Below are 19,345 nucleotides of genomic sequence, written 5' to 3'. Positions count from 1 at the left end.
TACTGTTCTACCCTAACTCTTAAGGCCTTCATCCAACCCAGCCACTCCCTGCCAAGAAAAGAACCTCAAAAATACTAGAAATTCAGATACTCAAATAACCTCAAAAGCAGACAGGTATAAAGCTATAGCTTTCTAGCTTTTAAAAATCACATCATACATTAAGAAATATTTTCACATTGCAATCCAATAAAATGTTTATGCATGTATACATGCATGCACATAAATACACACACTTAAGCAAAAGTTTCATTAAATACTTGACCTTATATTATGTGATACATAATTATATTTTTTTCTACTCTGGTCTATTTTCATTTGTTTTGATGCTAGTCAGATGCATTAAATGGATTTCAAAACTCCCTTACAGGTCCAGACCCAGTTTGCAAAGCACTGGTATAGAACACAAATCTCTACAATTATCAGTTTCTAATAAAACAGGGGTCAAATAACCTTGTTTCTCATGTAGACTTTTATTGGGAGTAACTAAACCTCTCTAAATTCAGTTTTTGCATATGTAAAAGGGAGTAACACTATTTCCTACCTTAGAGAATTCAGGGGAGGATTAATAGGTCAACAAATATTAGCCATTTTTCTTGGCTAAACTTCATTTAATTTACTTCATTTAAGTAATATGATCTTACTTTCAACTAATAATTTACCAGAGTTTGGGATCCTTTCTATATACTGTTTCTATATCTATAAACTGTGGTTTAATCTGCCTGGGCTAAACATCAAGAACCCTTAAATCTAAACTTGCTATACTCAGATTCCTGCATATAAAAATAAAATCACACTACCAAATGATTTCATCATGTACATGCTAACATGCTAATTTTAGGCACTCACTGGGCCAAACAGTACTGAACACAATACAATTCTAACACCAATCCTCTAAAGCAGAGGTGCTTAGAACCTAAGGACTGGCTTCAAGTAGTCAGGTAGAACCCCTGACATTCTTAGATGCAAATGTTTTGTATAGATCTCTTTTTCTGGAGAATGAGTCTTGGTTCTCAGATTCTCGAAAATGTCTTTATGTCCCCAAAAAGGTACAGAATTCTTTGTTGGAAAGAAATCTTGAGATTAAGTTCTTAGGGCTGCAGATACATCTAAACTTGGGCAGGGATATAGGAAGAGCCAACACCAGGATATCTGGTTCCAACACCTAAATGGTTTTTTTCCTGAAGTCTTGTTAGCTTGGCTACCACAAACCAACAACTTTTAGCAAATACAAACCACAAAGGAAGAGGAAAGCCTTTTTTACCTAGAGTGGGACAAGTTTGGGTCTGGGCTAATCCACAAAGGAAGAACACATTCCTCACTATATCAAACTTTGCAAAAAGTAGCTTTCAATTCAACTATACTTCAATTAAAAACAAACAAACAAATAAATAAGCAGCTTTCTATTCTAGCACAGTATTTCGTAACCAAGTGTTTGCTTCCTGACTACTTAACTGCAAGGCACTTTGAGCATCTGGCCTTAGCTTATATGGAGGTGCTCAACAACCACTTTTTCAAGGTGACAGGAAGACAGAGGTTATTCTTGTGTTTTAATCTAGAGCTACATAAAACAATATAACTTATGAGGTGAGACCACTATTTGTATTAACAATAAAATTTTCTAACTTGTATAAGAAGCCATCATTTTGCCCCATTACACTTTCACTTGTTTCCATTAACTGAGAGAACAAATTTCCTCCTTTTATTAGGAGTAACTAAACCTCTCTAAATTCAGTTTTTGCATATGTAAAAGGGAGTAACACTATTTCCTACCTTAGAGAATTCAGGGGAGGATTAATAGGTCAACAAATATTAGCCATTTTTCTTGGCTAAACTTCATTTAATTTACTTCATTTAAGTAATATGATCTTACTTTCAACTAATAATTTACCAGAGTTTGGGATCCTTTCTGTATCTCTAATTCATTATCTCAATGTGAGGATGATCCAGCCAATTACTTTAAAGCTGTTTATATCAAATAAGCTGTGAAATCTGATACGTCTACCTTTATGGAGTTTAATAAGAACATTAATTTCACTTCTGGGTTTTTCTTCTTCCTTGCCTTTCCTTTTAAGCATATAAAATACAAGCATTAAATGTTTTTAATAACATAGGGAGGGGCTTCCCTGGTGGCGCAGTGGTTAAGAGTCTGCCTGCCGATGCAGAGGACACGGGTTCGTGCCCCGGTCCGGGAGGATCCCACATGCCGCGGAGCGGCTGGGCCCCGTGAGCCATGGCCGCTGAGCCTGCGTGTCCAGAGCCTGTGCTCCACAACGGGAGAGGCCACAACAGTGAGAGGCCCGCGTACCGCAAAAAAAAAAAAAAAACAAATAACATAGGGAGGCACTTAATTGTGTAATGATGAATGGAAACTGCAGGCACCAAAAGAAAAAGGGAAAAAAAAAAAGACTGGTAATTGTGGGTAGTGGATTGGCAAAAGCAGAAAAAAAATTTTTTTAAATTTTTTAACATCTTTATCGGAGTATAATTGCTTTACAATGGTGTGTTAGTTTCTGCTTTCTAACAAAGTGAATCAGTTATATATATATTCCCATATCCCCTCCCTCTTGTGTCTCCTTATCCCACCCCTCTAGGTGGTCACAAAGCACTAAGCTGATCTCCCTGTGCTACGTGGCTGCTTCCCGCTATCTATTTCACATCTGGTAGTGTGTATATGTCGATGCTACTATCACTTCGCCCCAGCTTCCCCCTCCCCACCATGTCCTCAAGCCCATTCTCTATGTCTGCGTCTTTATGCCTGTCCTGCCCCTAGGTTCATCAGAACCATTTTTTTTTAAGATTCCATATATATGTGTTAGCATACGGTATTTGTTTTTCTGACTTACTTCACTCTGTATGACAGACTCTAGGTAGAAAAATATTTTTAACTAATAATAAAACTTCCTCAAAGACCAGAAGGATAAATTATTGTAAGAGGAAAAGGGGAATCAGTGTCCTACTCCATCTTAGTAATCATTCTGTTACCCTTCCATGGACAACATTTAATACCATGGCCATGTTTTCAAATTGAGTGTGGAGAGGTTGGTTGCGAAATCAAATTTCATGGGTCACAGCTATGATTTAAATTAAAAAACAGTGTAACTATATGTAACTGCAATGAATCTGTTTCATGTATATATGTATATACAGGGGTCTACAGATAAAATATATTTGTAACTATGCTCAAAAGTTTGAAAGCCACTGACTTATGAAACTATTACCTTAATAAGAATATAAAGTAGCAACAAAATTATGGTCTCCTAAAACGCCTAAAATCTAATTTCTCAAATATAGTCGGGGAAATCTGCAACACAACAACACTCGGTGGTGTTTGAAAATGGAGATTCTTAAGCCCTGCCCCAAGACTGAATGGTAAGACTCGCCTAGGGTGGAACCCAGGATCTAAATTTTTAGCAGGCATGTCTGCTTTAGCTTTTTCTAAGGTGAAGATATCTGTGTCCCATATGAATGCTCACCAAAGAGTGACCTCAGCAGAGGAAGATTTTAATGATCAGTGGAGATGTGGAAAGCTGACTAGTGTCCCTTGCTTGAGCTTTTCCTAAAAGAACTTTTACAAATACTCCATGAATTGAATAATAAGACTCAAACTATCTCTGCTCCTTCCCCTCCCCTTCTTTGTGCAGCAAGAGGGTATTTATTAATGTATTAGTGACTCATTCTAACCCTTACCCATTTACAATTTTTTGTACCCAAAAATTCTAAAGGAAAATTACTCAGGTATTATGGCTTAATTTAAAATAGCTTTTGGGGAAAACTAGGTAAAATATACAAGAGACCTCTCTGCACTATCTTTGCAAATTCCTGTGAATCTATAAAAAGTTTTAAAACTAGCTATCATCTTAATAATTTAGGAGTAATGAGTGTCAAAATTCTGAGGAGGGAGAATACTGAGGCTTACTAGTTATTTTGTGTCAAAGCAAGAGAAAGTCACTGTGAAAAAGAATCTTCAGCTAATGTAAATGGAAAACAAATGCTCAGAAAAAAAGTTCAGGCGTGTTAGTTGAGACAGGCCCCAGTGTTCTTTCTGGACCAAAGCTCCCTCCAATAAATATATCAAGGAAAGACAAAAAGAAAGCTTTCCCTCTCTTAATTCTTTTCTCTTAAAGAAGCTACAGTAGGAAAAAATTACATGCAACTAACTCATTTTAAAAAATATCTAGATGTATTTCATTTCAAGCAGATGTTTTCAGAAACTCCCTCCCTCCTTAAATTAGCAACAGGTTCAATCATAAAGGAGGGAAAACTGTGAAGCAAGCTTATCCTGGTTCACACTGCATCTGCAAGATTGGTTATTATGGCAGAGTTTAATCTCAGGACAAATGAAATTAGTTCAATAGTCAGCTACACGCAATAGAAAATTTTACAAAATAAAATGTATATCTATGCCTCAAAAAATTAAAAATACAAGCCAGCACATCCACTTCTGGGTATACAGCCAAAATAATTGAGAAAAAAGGATCTCAAAGAGATATATGCACACCCATGTACATAGTAGCACTCACCATAGCTAAAAGGTAGAAACAGCCCAAATGCCTCTTAACAGACAAATTGATAAACAAAATGTGGTACATACATACAATGCAACATTATTCAGCCTTCAAAAAGAAATCCTGTCACATGCTACAACATGTAAGAACCTTGAAAACATTATGCTAAGTGAAATAAGTCCATCACAAAAAGATAGTGTATGATTCCATTTATATAAGGTATCTGAAGTAGTCAAATTTATAGAAAGAAAAAGTAGAATGGTTGCCAGGGACTTGGGGGAGGGAAAAATCAGGACTTGTTTAAGGGGTATAGAGTTTTAGTTTTGCAAGATAAAAAGTTCTGGATGGGCATCCCTGGTGGCACAGTGGTTGAGAATCTGCCTGCTAATGCAGGGGACACGGATTCAAGCCCTGGTCTGGGAGGATCCCACATGCCGCGGAGCAACTAGGCCCATAAGCCACAACTACTGAGCCTGCGCTCCGCAACAAGAGAGGCCGCGATAGTGAGAGGCCCGCACACCGCGATGAACAGTGGCCCCCGCTTGCCACAACTAGAGAAAGCCCTCGCACAGAAAGGAAGACCCAACACAGCAAAAATAATAAATTAATAAACTCCTACCCCCAACATCAAAAAAAAAAAAATTTCCATCAGGCAGGACAATCACATACTTTGCTAAATAGCTTTGGCTGGGTCTGTAACTAACCAACAACATCCCTTTTAAAAAAAAAAAAAGTTCTGGAGATCTGCTTCACAACAATGAGAATGTACTTAACACTGCTGAACTATATACACTTAAAAATGATTAAAATGGGGGCTTCCCTGGTGGCGCAGTGGTTGAGGGTCCGCCTGCCAATGCAGGGGACACGGGTTCGTGCCCCGGTCCAAGGAGGATCCCACATGCCTCGGAGCGGCTGGGCCCGTGAGCCGTGGCCGCTGAGCCTGCGCGTCCGGAGCCTGTGCTCCGCAACGGGAGAGGCCACAACAGTGAGAGGCCAGCGTACCGCAAAAAAAAAAAAAAAAAAAAAAAAAAGATTAAAATGGTATATTTTATGTGTTTTTTACCACAATTAAAAATGTTTTTAATTGTCTATCTACCTAATGAAGAGGGCTAAGTTTGACGAGAAGCAGTATATTTCCATGGTAGTAAAGGAATTATTAGTCCAGGGGAAATAGTAATTACACTGGAGAATAACAGGACAACACCCTGACCTGAGGAAGGACTCAAGTGAACATTCACCAGTGAGGGCACATGAAGATCACATGCCCACAGATGTGGTGCCCTGAGCACACAACATTGCATGTATAACCTGAGCCTCTCCTAAGCAAGTATCAGACAACCCTAAATTGAGAAACAGTCCCCATTACATATATTCTATATTATATTGCAACTAAATGCAATACATGATCTTTTACTGGACGAAAAAAGTTTTAAAGGACATTTTTGAGAAAATTGACAGAGTAATGAAATATGGGCTACAAAACAGATAAAAGTTCTCTTATCAATGTTTCCTGAATTTGAAGACTATATTGTGGTTATGTACGAGAATATCTTTGATCCTGAGAAATAAATACTCAAGTATTAAGGGGTGAGGAGAATGATGTATGCAACCTACTCTCAAATAGTTCAAGTGAAAAACATGTTTATATAAAGAATGATAAAGCAAATGTGACAAAATGTTAAAAATCAGTGCATCTAGATAAAGAGTGAGTTCTCTGCTTTGAAATTATTTCATAATAAAGTTTAAAAATTATTTTAAAAAGTATAATCTTAAATTTAGTTTACACCTCAGTTCCACCAAACTTTCAAGAAGGGACTTCTCTGGTTGTCCAGTGGTTAAGACTCAGGGTGTCTATTGCAGGGAGCACAGGTTTGATCCCTGGTTGGGGAACTAAGATCCCACATGCTGTGGCATGGCCAAGAAAAAAAACTTTCAAGCAAAGAAAGTATATAAAAAAGATTTGTTCTACTTACGCATAAATGCCAGTAAACTCACCTGAAGTACCACTAAGCACAAAATCTATTCAAATACAAGTATGCTAATTAGTCATATAGTATAAAACTAGGTCCCAACCCTAGGACCTAACTGTAGTAGGTGAGACCACAGTCACTGCCAAAAGAGGCTATAGACTAGAGGGAAAGAAATCACTGAGGATTAGTGATTAGGCAATGAGCTTTGCAGGAAACTGACTACACCTGGAAGGGTCCAAGCATATTAAGAGCAAAACGGTAGAGGCAGAGAGTGGTTGCCCACTTCTGAATGTTGGTAACCAACTTAAGTTAGTTTTAAAAAGTGAAACACTGAGCAGGTGCAGAAAAGCCAACAGGTGAAAAGATGCAGCATAGGAATTACCAGTCAGCAAACAGCCCCCCTCCATAGGAGACAGGTAAGGATTCAGAGGCTTAAACAAGCAATAAAATACAGATAACCATCTGGTGGAAAAACAGGGCATGTTGGTGAGTGTATAAGGGAGGGTTAGGTAAGAGTGTGATGGATGAAGAATACTAGTCTCAAAAATAAATAAATAAATAAAAATGGTTCTGAAGAACCTAGGGACAGGACAGGAATAGAGGCAGACTTAGAGAACGGACTTGAGGACACGGGGAGGGGGAAGGGTAAGCTGGGACGAAGTGAGAGAGTGGCTTGGACATATATACACTACCAAATATAAAATAGATAGCTAGTGGGAAGCAGCCACATAGCACAGGGAGATCAGCTCGGTGCTTTGTGACCACCTAGAGGGGTGGGAAAGGGAGGGTGGGAGGGAGACGCAAGAGGGAGAAGATATGGGGACATATGTATATGTATAGCTGATTCACTTTGTTATAAAGCAGAAACTAACACACCATTGTAAAGCAATTATACTCCAATAAAGATGTTAAAAAAAAAATACTAGTCTCTTAAAAAGACAAGACCAGTGAAGGCTTCTGATTAAATATAGTGATGAGACCAAAAGTGTACATCACTTTGTTAAAAAGTTTAGCTACTAGTCTGTTCCCACCATTTAATAAGTACAAAGAACACAAAAACATCTTCCTTTCCCTAACTTTGAAGTATGTCATTCTCAAATGTGAGCCCTTCTCAATTATGGTTTTTTTTTAATATTTATTTATTTGGATGCATCGGGTCTTAGTTGTGGCTTGTGGGATCTCTCGTTGCGGCACGAGGGCTTCTAATTGTGGCGTGCAGGCTCCAGAGCACACGGGCTCAGTAGTTGGTGACCGGCAGGCTCTAGAGTGTTCGTGTGTGGGCTTAGTTGCCCTGCGGCATGTGGGATCTCAGTTCCCCGACCAGAGATAGAACCCTAGTCCCCTCCATTGGAAGTTGGATTCTTAACCACTGGACCACCAGGGAAGTCCCTCAATTATGTTTTAGAAGCATGTAAGAAGCAGAGACTGTAAGGACTAAATTGCCCTAATGAGACTATAACTTTCTCTTCGTGACAAAGCCCAAAATTTCCTCATAAGCCATCTGCCCCCAAGGGGTATTGGGAAGAAAAGATTGAGACACATCCCCTACCATCCATCACAAAACTCCTAGTTATCTCATTCCCTCCTAAAATATAAATGTCACCCTTCCTTATTAAAAGGGGAAAGTTATACTTCACCAGTATTACCTGAAGCTTCCACAGGCTTTTTCAAGGTATTCTGAAGATGCAGATTATACTGTAGGCCACAATTCATTTAGGTTGAGTGGCTATTCAAGCAAACCCATTGAAGTGACTATAATAGCTGCTGTCACCTTAGTGCTGCCACTTAGTAGCTACTTCATACAAGTATTATTAGTTAACAACTATATAGCATTTACTATGTGCCAGGCACTATTCTAAATATGTACTTATTTGCATCAGATGATTTAATCATCACAATTTGTAGCTGATGAAACTAAAGCACACAGAGTGTAATGGCCTTCCCAAGATCACACAGCTAGTGAGCAGCAGAACCAAGACATGAACCCAGGCAGTCGGCCCAAAGTCAGGTTCTTAACCACTACTACTACTATTACTGTTTCCCCTCACTTCAAGTCACTTAACGCCCCTCCCTCCACCTCCACGCCCCACCAAGGAAGTGGAGGAGCTGACAGGTACACATACTCTCTTCTGAACCCCATGGAGGTGAACAGGCTTCAGAATTCAGAATTTTCCCAGTTTTCAAAAGATAATAAGCACCCTATCATCAAGCATATTACTATTTCAGCAGTAAAATGAAATGAAAGAACGTTCACACTAAATGGGATAAATACAATATGCTCACATAATTTCAGCCAGGTTAGGGTCTGCCACCAAAAAATTAACAGGAAGTTCAGTTTTCAGAGCTTTCTGGATATCGGAATTGTGGTTAAGTAACTTGACAGAATTGTCAAGATTAATTAAGAATATACATAATTGCTTACCATACAGCCTAGTACACAGTAAGTAGGCATGATACATGGTAACTATTATTAGAGTAAAATTAAAACATACTCAATTTTGTTAACTAAGTGAATGGATGGTGTTTTTAATTAAAAGCCCCAAGTATTACAAGGGCAATCTGCAGGGACTGTGGGTACCCAAATGGGTGAGGAGGGAGGGAGGATGACTTTATCAACATACAAACAAAACATCCACCAATTATGAACAAGAATGCCAGGAAGTATCTTTCAAAATTAACTGAGGGTGGGCTGCATAAAAGTCTTAAAAGAATATCTCTGTAACCGTAAGAATTTACTCAATCTTTTAAAAAGTCTATGCAATCCCCTTTTATAAATATAGCTTTGCTTTTGGAGGGAAGGAAAAAAGAAGTTAAATCCGAATTAATTCAGATTTTAAGCTCCCACTCACGTACCTTCAAACAATCCTCTAAAAACAACTTACCTGGATATTTTGGAAATAAAGATGGAAACAACTATAGAGAAAACACTGACGCTTCAGCCTTTATAAAAGCAAAAATAGTCACAACATCTGTATGGTACTCATATTATTTAACTCCCTAACAGTAAATTCTTTTAAAATAACCATCCAAGAAAATGATAATGACCACAAAGTGGCAAAATACTTTTAAGAGCAGACAGATCTCGACTTCACTTTTGTACAACATCACTTAGAGAAAGATACTGGACATTTTCCCAAGAAAATGAACACTGATATAAAAGAATCTTTTAAATTATTAGCATAAATACTCATCACAGCTTTCAAACACTTGAAAAGAATTCCCTTGGTCCTGGCCCTAAGACACCAATAAGCAGTTTTAAGTTCTCTATGTTTCCATTATGATTTCTATGTACTTTTGATATTTCTTTTGTATTATGTCCAATAGAGTCTACCACACAGAGGTCTAAGTGATTTCTCAACAGATGGACTTTTTCTAAAAGGCAAATTATTCGATTTATTTCACTATTTCTATTTTACCAAAAACACGTTGTCCAACAACTTACTATATGTTAGTCTTTAAATTCTTTTCCAATTCAATCATCCAGCACTTAATGCTGATCTCGTGCTCAACAAGATTCAAATCTGACATTTTGTGATTCCTCCCATGATGAAGTGGACTCCACTGTTGCCGGGGCCAGGCCAACCAAGGCAAAACATTTAAGACCTAGGACCATATATGAAGAAGAAACCCCATTTTCAAAAATGCCTGAAGAATTCACTAAATTGAACTGAAGAGCAATTCTTATTTTAAAACCAAGCAGCTATTCCTGGTTGAGTGAGGAATAGAGCGCTCTGCCATTTCTACCTACCAGGGTAATTCCCCACCAAAATCATAAGCTACGTGGTAATGGCAAAATACAGAAATGTATTAGAACAGGGTTGTTTTCAAACCTTAGAGAATTGTATATCATTCAGAAAAGCATCTTCAATTTCTCAGTGCTTTCCTCTTCAAATCACAAAATGTAACTCTCACAAACTGCTGTGACTCCCAGCTGTTCATCTTATTCCATAGGCAAAAAGGCATCTCGATACACCTACTAATATCTACCACTTATAGTTTTAGGCAATTTAATCTCTCTGAGCCTTCCTGTCTTTATCTGTGAAATGTGTATTAATAGAATTTACTTCATTCGATTTTCTAGAGTAAAATGAAACAATGTACACAAAGTGCACAGTGCCTAAAACAGGAGTGGGAAATACATAGTAGGTATTATTAGTTACAAAGTAAAACTTGGCAACCTTCCTAGATGGTGGGAATAGGCAGAAAAGTGAAGTCAAATACTATGGAAGGTATGTGTTTTAAAAAGCTAAAAAAACATTATTCTGTTTTAAGGCCACTTGGTACAAAGGGAGAGAGACAAAAATTATGGACTACTTGAATTTCTAGTGGGCAGCCGGATTTAAGAAACAATTTGCAAGTCTAATTACCAGTTCTACAAAAAGTATCTGGATCTGCCACCCAAGTGGCCCATCCCCATATGTACTGCTTACTTTACAATTACATTCCAAGCAAATTACCCAATAACTTAAAAAACGGGTTTAACGGGCTTCCCTGGTGGCGCAGTGGTTGAGAGTCCGCCTGCCAATGCAGGGGACGCGGGTTCGTGCCCCGGTCGGGGAAGATCCCACATGCCGCGGAGCAGCTGGGCCCGTGAGCCATGGCCGTTGAGCCAGGCCACAACAGTGACAGGCCCGAGTACCGCAAAAAACAAACAGGTTTAACAAATTTACGGTCCCACTATTTTGGCAAAACTATCCCCTAAAAGTCAGTTATCTCCAAATATGCTCTAAGAATCATCTGCATGGGAATCATCTTGTTAAAAACAAACTGGTGGGGGCTTCCCTGGTGGCGCAGTGGTTGAGAGTCTGCCTGCTAATGCAGGGGACACGGGTTCGAGCCCTGGTCTGGGAGGATCCCACATGCCGTGGAGCAACAAGGCCCGTGAGCCACAACTACTGAGCCTGGGCGTCTGGAGCCTGTGCTCCGCAACGGAAGAGGCCGCAATGGTGAAAGGCCCACGCACCGCAATGAAGAGTGGCCCCCACTTGCCACAACTAGAGAAAGCCCTCCCACAGAAACGAAGACCCAACACAGCAAAAATAAATTAATTAAAAACAAGAATACCAATGCCCCCCACCCCAAAAAAAAACTGGTGGAGTGGAGCTCAGAAATCTTAAGCACATTTGTTTTGAGAACAACTGCCCAAAAGATGTTTAGCCAAAACATTCTATATTAAATCCACCCAGAGTATAACTTAACCTCCACTTTCCTGCAAGATCTGCCACGAAAGCAAGCTCTGTTCTGCTGGTGTGCCTGAATTAATTTGGGAATTAAGGTAGAACAGGATGAATAAATATCAAGAAATAAGGATGCACTTCAGAGGCACAAATAACTACTAAGAACATCTTTCATTTTTAATCAATGTGAAATTAACTCAGCCATAACAGAGAAGATGAACACATAATACACAAATTCTTTAATGGCCCCCACAGAAAAACTGATCTTAGGAAGATTAAACCTAGTTTCATCAGCTTTGCTTTAAAACAGTACACTGTGAAGTATGGTCTTATTTACACATAAAAGGCTGAAAATTAACCTCATTAGAGACCCAACTCCAATAAAACATGCCTGGCATAATTTGTGTGTAACACATCTACTTACCTAGTTCATGAAATTTATTTAATACTGTGATGTTACACAGATTCTTTACATTCAAACTAGACTTTTAATGTCCAACAACTAATCATTTCCAAAAAAAATAAATCACTGCAGTCCAACAAGTGATCAACAGCTCACTCTCAATACTGTATATACAAGTACAGCAGTAGGTGTCCTAAAGCTGCCTGGGTCAGAAGGTGATTAGCACTTGTCTCAGTGCTATTTCACTGTGGAAACCTTTTATCAACACCTTGGGGTATAAGCAGAATAATCATCAAAAAATATTAAAAGTGTTTTAAATAGGTACAACTCAACACAATCATTCAAGCATACTACTTGAGGGCCTAAATTCTCAACCTGGACACTTAGTATAAGCTACTCATACCACTACTCACTGCTTCACCAGAATGGCTGTATATTTTTCCCACCAAAAGTAGGGCTATTGCACCATACGTTTCATGATCTCTGTAAAGAAAAAAAATCATTGTCTTGGTTTATATTTCCTTAAAAAACAAGTAAATCTACAACTTGTCTTAAGAACTTAGTGAAATCTGAAGATTTCTAAAGAAATCACCTCAATTCTTTTTAATGCAACCCGCACACACACACAGAAAAGGCAGTATTTGTGAAAGATCAATTCTGAAATACAACCAGCTACAACCTTTAATAAGCATGTACCACAAAATTAAAATGCACAAGGGTTTTTAAGCATAAGCATTTACTTCATGATCCCTTAATTCGTATCACGTACCAAAAAAATGGAATCAGAAAGGTTTTTCAGGATTTCAAAGCAGCTTTATAACTTTAAAGATGTGGAGAACAGTAACAAACAGTTTAAATGATCCCTCTTGTAGGAAGAAACCACAGGTCCCATTAAATATGTCCCTTCAAGAATAGATTGAGAAGACTGAGAAACTACCATTTCAGAGGACTGGGCTGAAGGCTGGTTAAATTTTTCTACGTTTGGAATTACTTAAGTTGGAGGTGTGTTTAAGGGATAGGCCTAGAAGTTTGCAGGCAGGCAAGAGATATTGTATCATTTCTACTGACCCAAAACAAGGCCCTTAGGGGACTACAGTTGTCCCTTCTGTTTGCTCTTGAGGGAAAAGGCCTATTTTTAAAACGTTATGGAAATGCATCCAAGGGGATGCAATCGGAAAAAAATCCAGAATGTGGAAAATTCTACCAAAAAAAGTCTATGGATTAACAAATCAACTGCAAGGAAATAAAAGTAATGGCAGGGGCCTCCCTGGTGGCGCAGTGGTTAAGAGTCCGCCTGCCGATGCAGGGGATACGGGTTCGTGCCCCAGTCCGGGAAGATCCCACATGCCGCGGAGCGGCTGGGCCCGTGAGCCATGGCCGCTGGGCCTGCGCATCCGGAGCCTGTGCTCCGCAACGGGAGAGGCCACAACAGTGAGAGGCCCACATACCGCAAAAAAGAAAAAAAAAAAAAAAAAAAAGTAATGGCAGGAGAACTACAGATGAAAAACTTAGGAAACTTCTCAACCAATGGCAATGTATAAACTTTACTTGATTTCTAATTTGAACAAAACTTAGATGTTAATTTTGAGACACTGCACATGATGATGTAGAGGAATTGTTGCTATCAATTTCGGTGTAACAACAGTAGTACAATTAAATTTTTAAAGTTCTTATCATTTTACAGATCTCTACTGAAATACTTATGGTAAAATTATATGTTTAGGATTTGCTTCAAAATAATCCATTGGAGGTGGGCATATGATGAAACACATTTGGCTAACAGCTGATAAATGTCGCAGCAAGGGACATTCATTTACCATAATATATAATACATGGATGTTCATTTACCATAAGAAAATTAAACAAATATGATACAACCACTGATTATTCTGTCTAAAATAAGACAGTTTAGCAACCTGAAGGAATGCTTATTATATAATGCTAAATGAAGAAACAAATGTATCTATGTCAAAATTTCAAAGAAGGTTAAGGAAGAAAAGAGAATAGGAAGACCAAACTGAATTTGTGAGTTAGTTGATTATCTACTTTATCTACTAGTATTAGACTACTGTCATTAGACATTGCTAATGAATTCAGGAGTAGGCAGGTAATTTAAACTACCTAAGAGGGCTGCGTATAAAACTATAGTGGAGAGGCCTAGAATAAGCTAGAGAACGCATACCTCAACTTAAAGGCATTCAAATAAATACTCCACTACATAAAATCCATTTTTAACCAGATATTCAAATATCCTCATTTTTAGGGTGACCAAGTCATTTATTTGCCAAAGCAAGCTACTTTGAATAAAGAAAGGAGGAGGTAAGAATCAAACCAGGATGGTACAGGAAAACCAGACCACCTGGTCACCCTATTCACTTTATCTATATAAACTGAGGCATTAAGTTTGTTTGTTTATTTGTGTTTAAAGTGAACTGCCTAAACTCAAAATGAATTAGCTTCATACACACTAGAGACTGAAGCCCAGCGAGGCACAGAGATTTGCTCAAAGTCATGGTGTTAATTGAAGAGGCAGGTACTAGAAGTCAGCACCCAGTACCCTGACACTGTCCAGATCAATCTACTATTTAGTACCATTTTCTTCTCTTTAGGTTTTGGTTTTTTTTTAATTACATGGGTCCTGCTCCTTTTTTCCACAAAAAGAGTCTCTTCAAAATGTGTTCTTCAATCAAATAATTCTAAAAATAAGGCAAAAAAATAATACAATTAACAGGAAGGTGAAGAATGTCCAACAAATGCTTACAAAAGCAGACTCTTGATCAATCCACATGTATATGAAATCCTGTACTCTAAGATCAAACACTTTTTCTACATGCTGGACAACCCTAAGACATTTCTGTACCGTGCATGTCAGAATAAAAAAATAAAAGCAATAACTGGACACTTGGAAGACCGGAGAAAAGCACACATACATTGATGCACCTAGTAGCCTCCCAAATGTTAATTCTTTCCTGATGATCTCACTGAAGAGGCAAGAACCAAGACCTCAGAGCCTACTACATTCCCAGTAGACAGCTAAGGAAATGGGGAGTCTCCAGAGCAGCTTCTATGGCTATGAGCTGACTAAAGAATCTCTTTGCCTCCAACACCCATACACAACCTCTGATTATCCCATATAGCTATTAACATCAAGATAAGCACTGTATTTCAGAAATATGCAATTCTTTACTTACTGCTTAACAGGAAATCTGCCAGCCCAACTACCTTCCTAATATGAAATTAGAAAAAGCACAGACTTTAGAATCAGATCAACCTACATTTGAGCCCTTACTTTGCCATTTACAAGCTAGCCAAATTGAAGGAACTTCAATTTCCTCCTATATAAATGAAAAATACCACCAGAGTTATGGAGGTTAAAGCATGTGGTACAAAGCCTGGTGCTTAACAGGCACTCAATAGGAAGCTCTTGCTTTAATTTTTATTTTATATTGGAGTATAGTTGATATACAATATTGTGTTAGTTTCAGGTGTACAGCAAAGTGATTTAGTTATACATATACATATGTCTATTCTTTTTCATATTCATTTCCCATAAGAGGAAGCTCTCACTTTAATTTTTATTTTATATTGGAGTATAGTTGATATACAATATTGTGTTAGTTTCAGGTGTACAGCAAAGTGATTTAGTTATACATATACATATGTCTATTCTTTTTCATATTCATTTTCCATAAGAGGAAGCTCTCACTTTAATTTTTATTTTATATTGGAGTATAGTTGATATACAATATTGTGTTAGTTTCAGGTGTACAGCAAAGTGATTTAGTTATACATATACATATGTCTATTCTTTTTCATATTCATTTCCCATAAGAGGAAGCTCTCGCTATTTCTACCTAATGGTTTCATTCAATGGCCAATTCAAATAGGATACAAACTTTTTTTTTTTTTTTTTTTTTTGGCTGTGCCGCCTTGCGGGGTCTTAGTTCCCCAACCAGGGATGGAACCTGGGTCCGGGCAGAGAGTACTGAGTGCTAACCACTGGACCGCCAGGGAATTCCTATTTTTAAAGCAACTGATGACTACAGTCACGGTCTTGGTGAAGTCTGTAAAGAGTTATCTCCTGGATCATCGGTTAACCCCAAAACTGTGCATGAAAGTATGCAATCAACGTAAGCACAGATTACAAAACATATTGGCAGATATATTTTTCCAAATTATATTAAATTATGAAAAAAAAGATACTCAACTAGTCAATCACTGGTCCAATAATAATTCCTTGAAGTGCTAAATTTTAAAAACACTGCTTTATTTCCTCACCACTTCCACAATGTGTGTGACTCCCATATAAGCTTCTAGAAGGCACAGACTGTCTCATACATATAATATTCAGAATAGCTAGGAGGGTGCCTTATACAGATGTGGTCAATAAATATTTGTTGAATGAAAAGTTGATATGGTTCCCTTAATGGCATTTTAAAAAATACTTTAATGACAGGATCCTTTCACTTCAAAACATTAAATTGTAAAAGGTTCATAATAAGAGTAGCACCCCCAACAAAAGAAGCTGCTGTTTATAAGCACTGTAGGTAAAACAGACCAAAACTCAAAAAACGAATGGCTCTCCCTATGAAAGAAAATTTTAAAAAACAAAACACCAAGACAATGAGCACCTCAAAACAGGACAGCACTGTCCATTCCATTTCCAGAAACAACTTACCTTTTTGCACCTTCCTTTTGCAGATTTGAAATCCAGATTCTCACACAATCACTGGCCTTCGCTTCTGTTTGATTCAATAGCATACACACTACTGAACATACACATTCTGTCTCTTGCTATTATTAAATACATCAGTACTGGTCTTATTCTGCTTTCTAATTCCGAAAACAAAAGTGCAGAAGTCCTAACCCAAAATTCTTTAAAAAAAAAAAAACTAATTAAAAAATTTTTTTTGAGATTTAACAATGTTTGAAGTAACTGTAAAGGCTCCCATCTTTTCCCATACTTCAATTATGTATTTTAAATGGCTTTCTTCCCCAAATGAGAAGATTCTTGTGTCTTTATGGGAGGGCAAGCAGTTACAAGTAAAACATACTAAAATAAGCCATTTCTAAACAGGTGAGATACCATCAGAGTGTGTGCTGTTGCAGGAAACAGAATGGAGAGCCGTGAATGGGAACCTCTGAACTTCATATCTGCAAAAGAGAATAAAAGGTTAACTTAACTCTAGATTTAGAACACAGTATCTTCATCTGTTTAAAGCAATGCCCATAAACAATTTAAATTAAAAAATGAAAATGTGCTAAAACAAGAGGTTTGTGGGTGAACTCAACCATTTAAACTGTATCTACAGTTTTAGAAGTCAGTATCTTAACACTTTTATACCACACCATCTTGATATTAAAGGTTTAAAAAAAAAATCCCATCTCTTCTTTAGACCTTTCTTAAAGTTATCATTAGCCAATGAGCCAAATGTGCCAGGGGGAATTAGTTCTAACCGTAAGAATAACAGTCGAAGAGCTCATTTTTAATAAATGTTCTTCCCTTTATAAGGAGTGGCAGTTAACCTTTTGGGAACCCCAATGCACACACCCCTTTCTCCGACCTCATTAAAGTTAAAGGTTAATTTGAGAACAGCGCAATCTCCCCTACCCAGCACCGCGTTCTCTGCGAAAATCCTTCTGCGTTTTGCACTGACCCACCCGCCGCAGTGTGGGTGAGCCAGTGCCAGGTCACGGAAGGAGGCCGGGGTTGGAGGGCGGTGAGACCCGCGAGCCCGTCAAGCACCCGCGCCCCCCCCCCAACCCGGCGGCACACCTGCCTCGCAGGCGCCCACCTGGGGCAGGGACCGCCCTCTGACAGCCTCGCGCGCCTGCCCCACTCGGAGCGCGCGCCACGCGCCGCGCGGGACCCGAGGGCGGCGCAGGCGGCTGGGCGCCGGAGAGGCGGGAGCCCGGCGTGAAGGGGCCGCCCGGGCTCGCTCCCTCCCCGGGGACCGAGCGGGCCGGGGCGTGCTGGGGGCGGGCGCGGTACCTTTTGGACAGATCCATGAGGACCCCGGAGAAAAGCTTCTCCCCGAGGCGGAACGACACGACGAGCGCGTCCTCAATGATGTGGTCCAGCGTGACCCGCACCTCCGAGCCGGGGATCAGTTGCGACACCGCGGAATCCCCGCCCGCCGGTGGCACGAGCGCCGGGGCTGAGGGCTGGTGCAGTGGCGGTTCCTGGCGCTCCTCGGGAGCCGCGGGCTCCTCGGGCGGCGATGCAGGGGAAGGTGAAAGGCCAGGCCCTTCCTGTGGCGCGGCTGCCGCCGGCTCCACCACCCGGGCGGGCAGCTTCTCCTCAGGCTGCAGCTCCGGCCCCGCCGCCTCCGGGCTGCGGGCTAGCTCCCCCGGCGGCGGCGGCGGCGGCGGCGGCGGGAACGGCGGCTCGTCGGCCTGAGGAGAGGACTGCTGCCCGTCGGCCTCGCCGTCCGGCACAGATGCTTCAGTTGCCGTGACCGGGAGGGGGTCAGTGCCGGCCTCGCTGCCGGGAATGGGCTCCATCTCCGGCTCGGCCTCGCCGGCGCCCCCCTCCCCGGGGGACGCTGCAGTCGCTGCCGCCTCTGCAGCCACGGCCGCCATTTTCTTCCTGGCTTCTGCCTCCTCCAACTCAGTCTACGGCGGCGGCGGCAGCGCTGCTTGGTTCCCTAGGCCTTCCCCTCCCTCCAGCGAACAGTTTTGTCCCGCCCTTACCCCGATGCTTGTTATTGGCACCGCGCCATTGGTTCTGTCCTACAGCCCTCCCGCACTTGCAATATTCCATTGGCCAGGTGGGGACGTCTATCATCCAGTCAGTCCATCCCTCCCATACAGAGTAGGAACTTCTCATTGGCCGGACTAGTTGTCAAATGGAGAATCTTAGAGGAGGAGTGGGGGGCGGGCTCAAAGGGGGCGGGGGGAAGTCAAAAAGCTGAGCCTTATACTTATTGCCTCTTTCTATTGGATGGAAGAGAAAATATAGTCTTATGGTTGGACTACGCTCCTGCCCATTATCAGCCAGGGTTTCAGAGGTGGGATAAAGGAGGGAATCACGTGGCGTGCCTGTTCTTTCAAAGGCTACGGAGGGGAGGGCTAACGAGGTAATGAGGGAGGGGAACCGCTTCCCAAGAATCTCTGCGCAGAGGTCCTTAGAATAAATGTTATTTCTAGGCGCGGACCTGCTTGCAGCCGCGTGTGAGCACGACAGGCTTCTTTGGGAAGGACAACTAAAGTTTGAAGATAATTCTACAAACAGTTTTGAGCTCCTCCTATGCTAGAAACTGTGCTAGGTGCTGGGGATAGAATGATGTG

At 40.3% G+C, this 19,345-nt stretch overlaps 1 protein-coding gene across 6 annotated transcripts in view; it reads right to left on the bottom strand.

The window, feature by feature from the left end:
- Positions 1–18,710, bottom strand: part of PWWP2A (PWWP domain containing 2A) — a 32,494-nt gene extending 13,784 nt beyond the window's left edge. For 4 of the 6 annotated variants that reach the window (XM_060094976.1, XM_060094979.1, XM_060094975.1 and 1 more), the window contains exon 1: positions 18,048–18,710. In XM_060094976.1, coding sequence (XP_059950959.1) covers positions 18,048–18,637 — 590 coding nt within the window. In that variant the 5' untranslated portion in view covers positions 18,638–18,710. Of the gene's footprint in view, positions 1–9,917; positions 9,961–17,666; positions 17,690–18,047 lie in introns of those variants that run through there. The other 2 variants (XM_060094978.1, XM_060094977.1) reach the window with 2 other exon arrangements.
- Positions 18,711–19,345: the final 635 nt, after the last annotated feature.

Source organism: Mesoplodon densirostris, chromosome 3 (assembly GCF_025265405.1).
Source record: "Mesoplodon densirostris isolate mMesDen1 chromosome 3, mMesDen1 primary haplotype, whole genome shotgun sequence".
NCBI classification, from domain to species: domain Eukaryota; kingdom Metazoa; phylum Chordata; class Mammalia; order Artiodactyla; family Ziphiidae; genus Mesoplodon; species Mesoplodon densirostris.
This window is presented reverse-complemented; position numbering and strand designations above follow the sequence as displayed.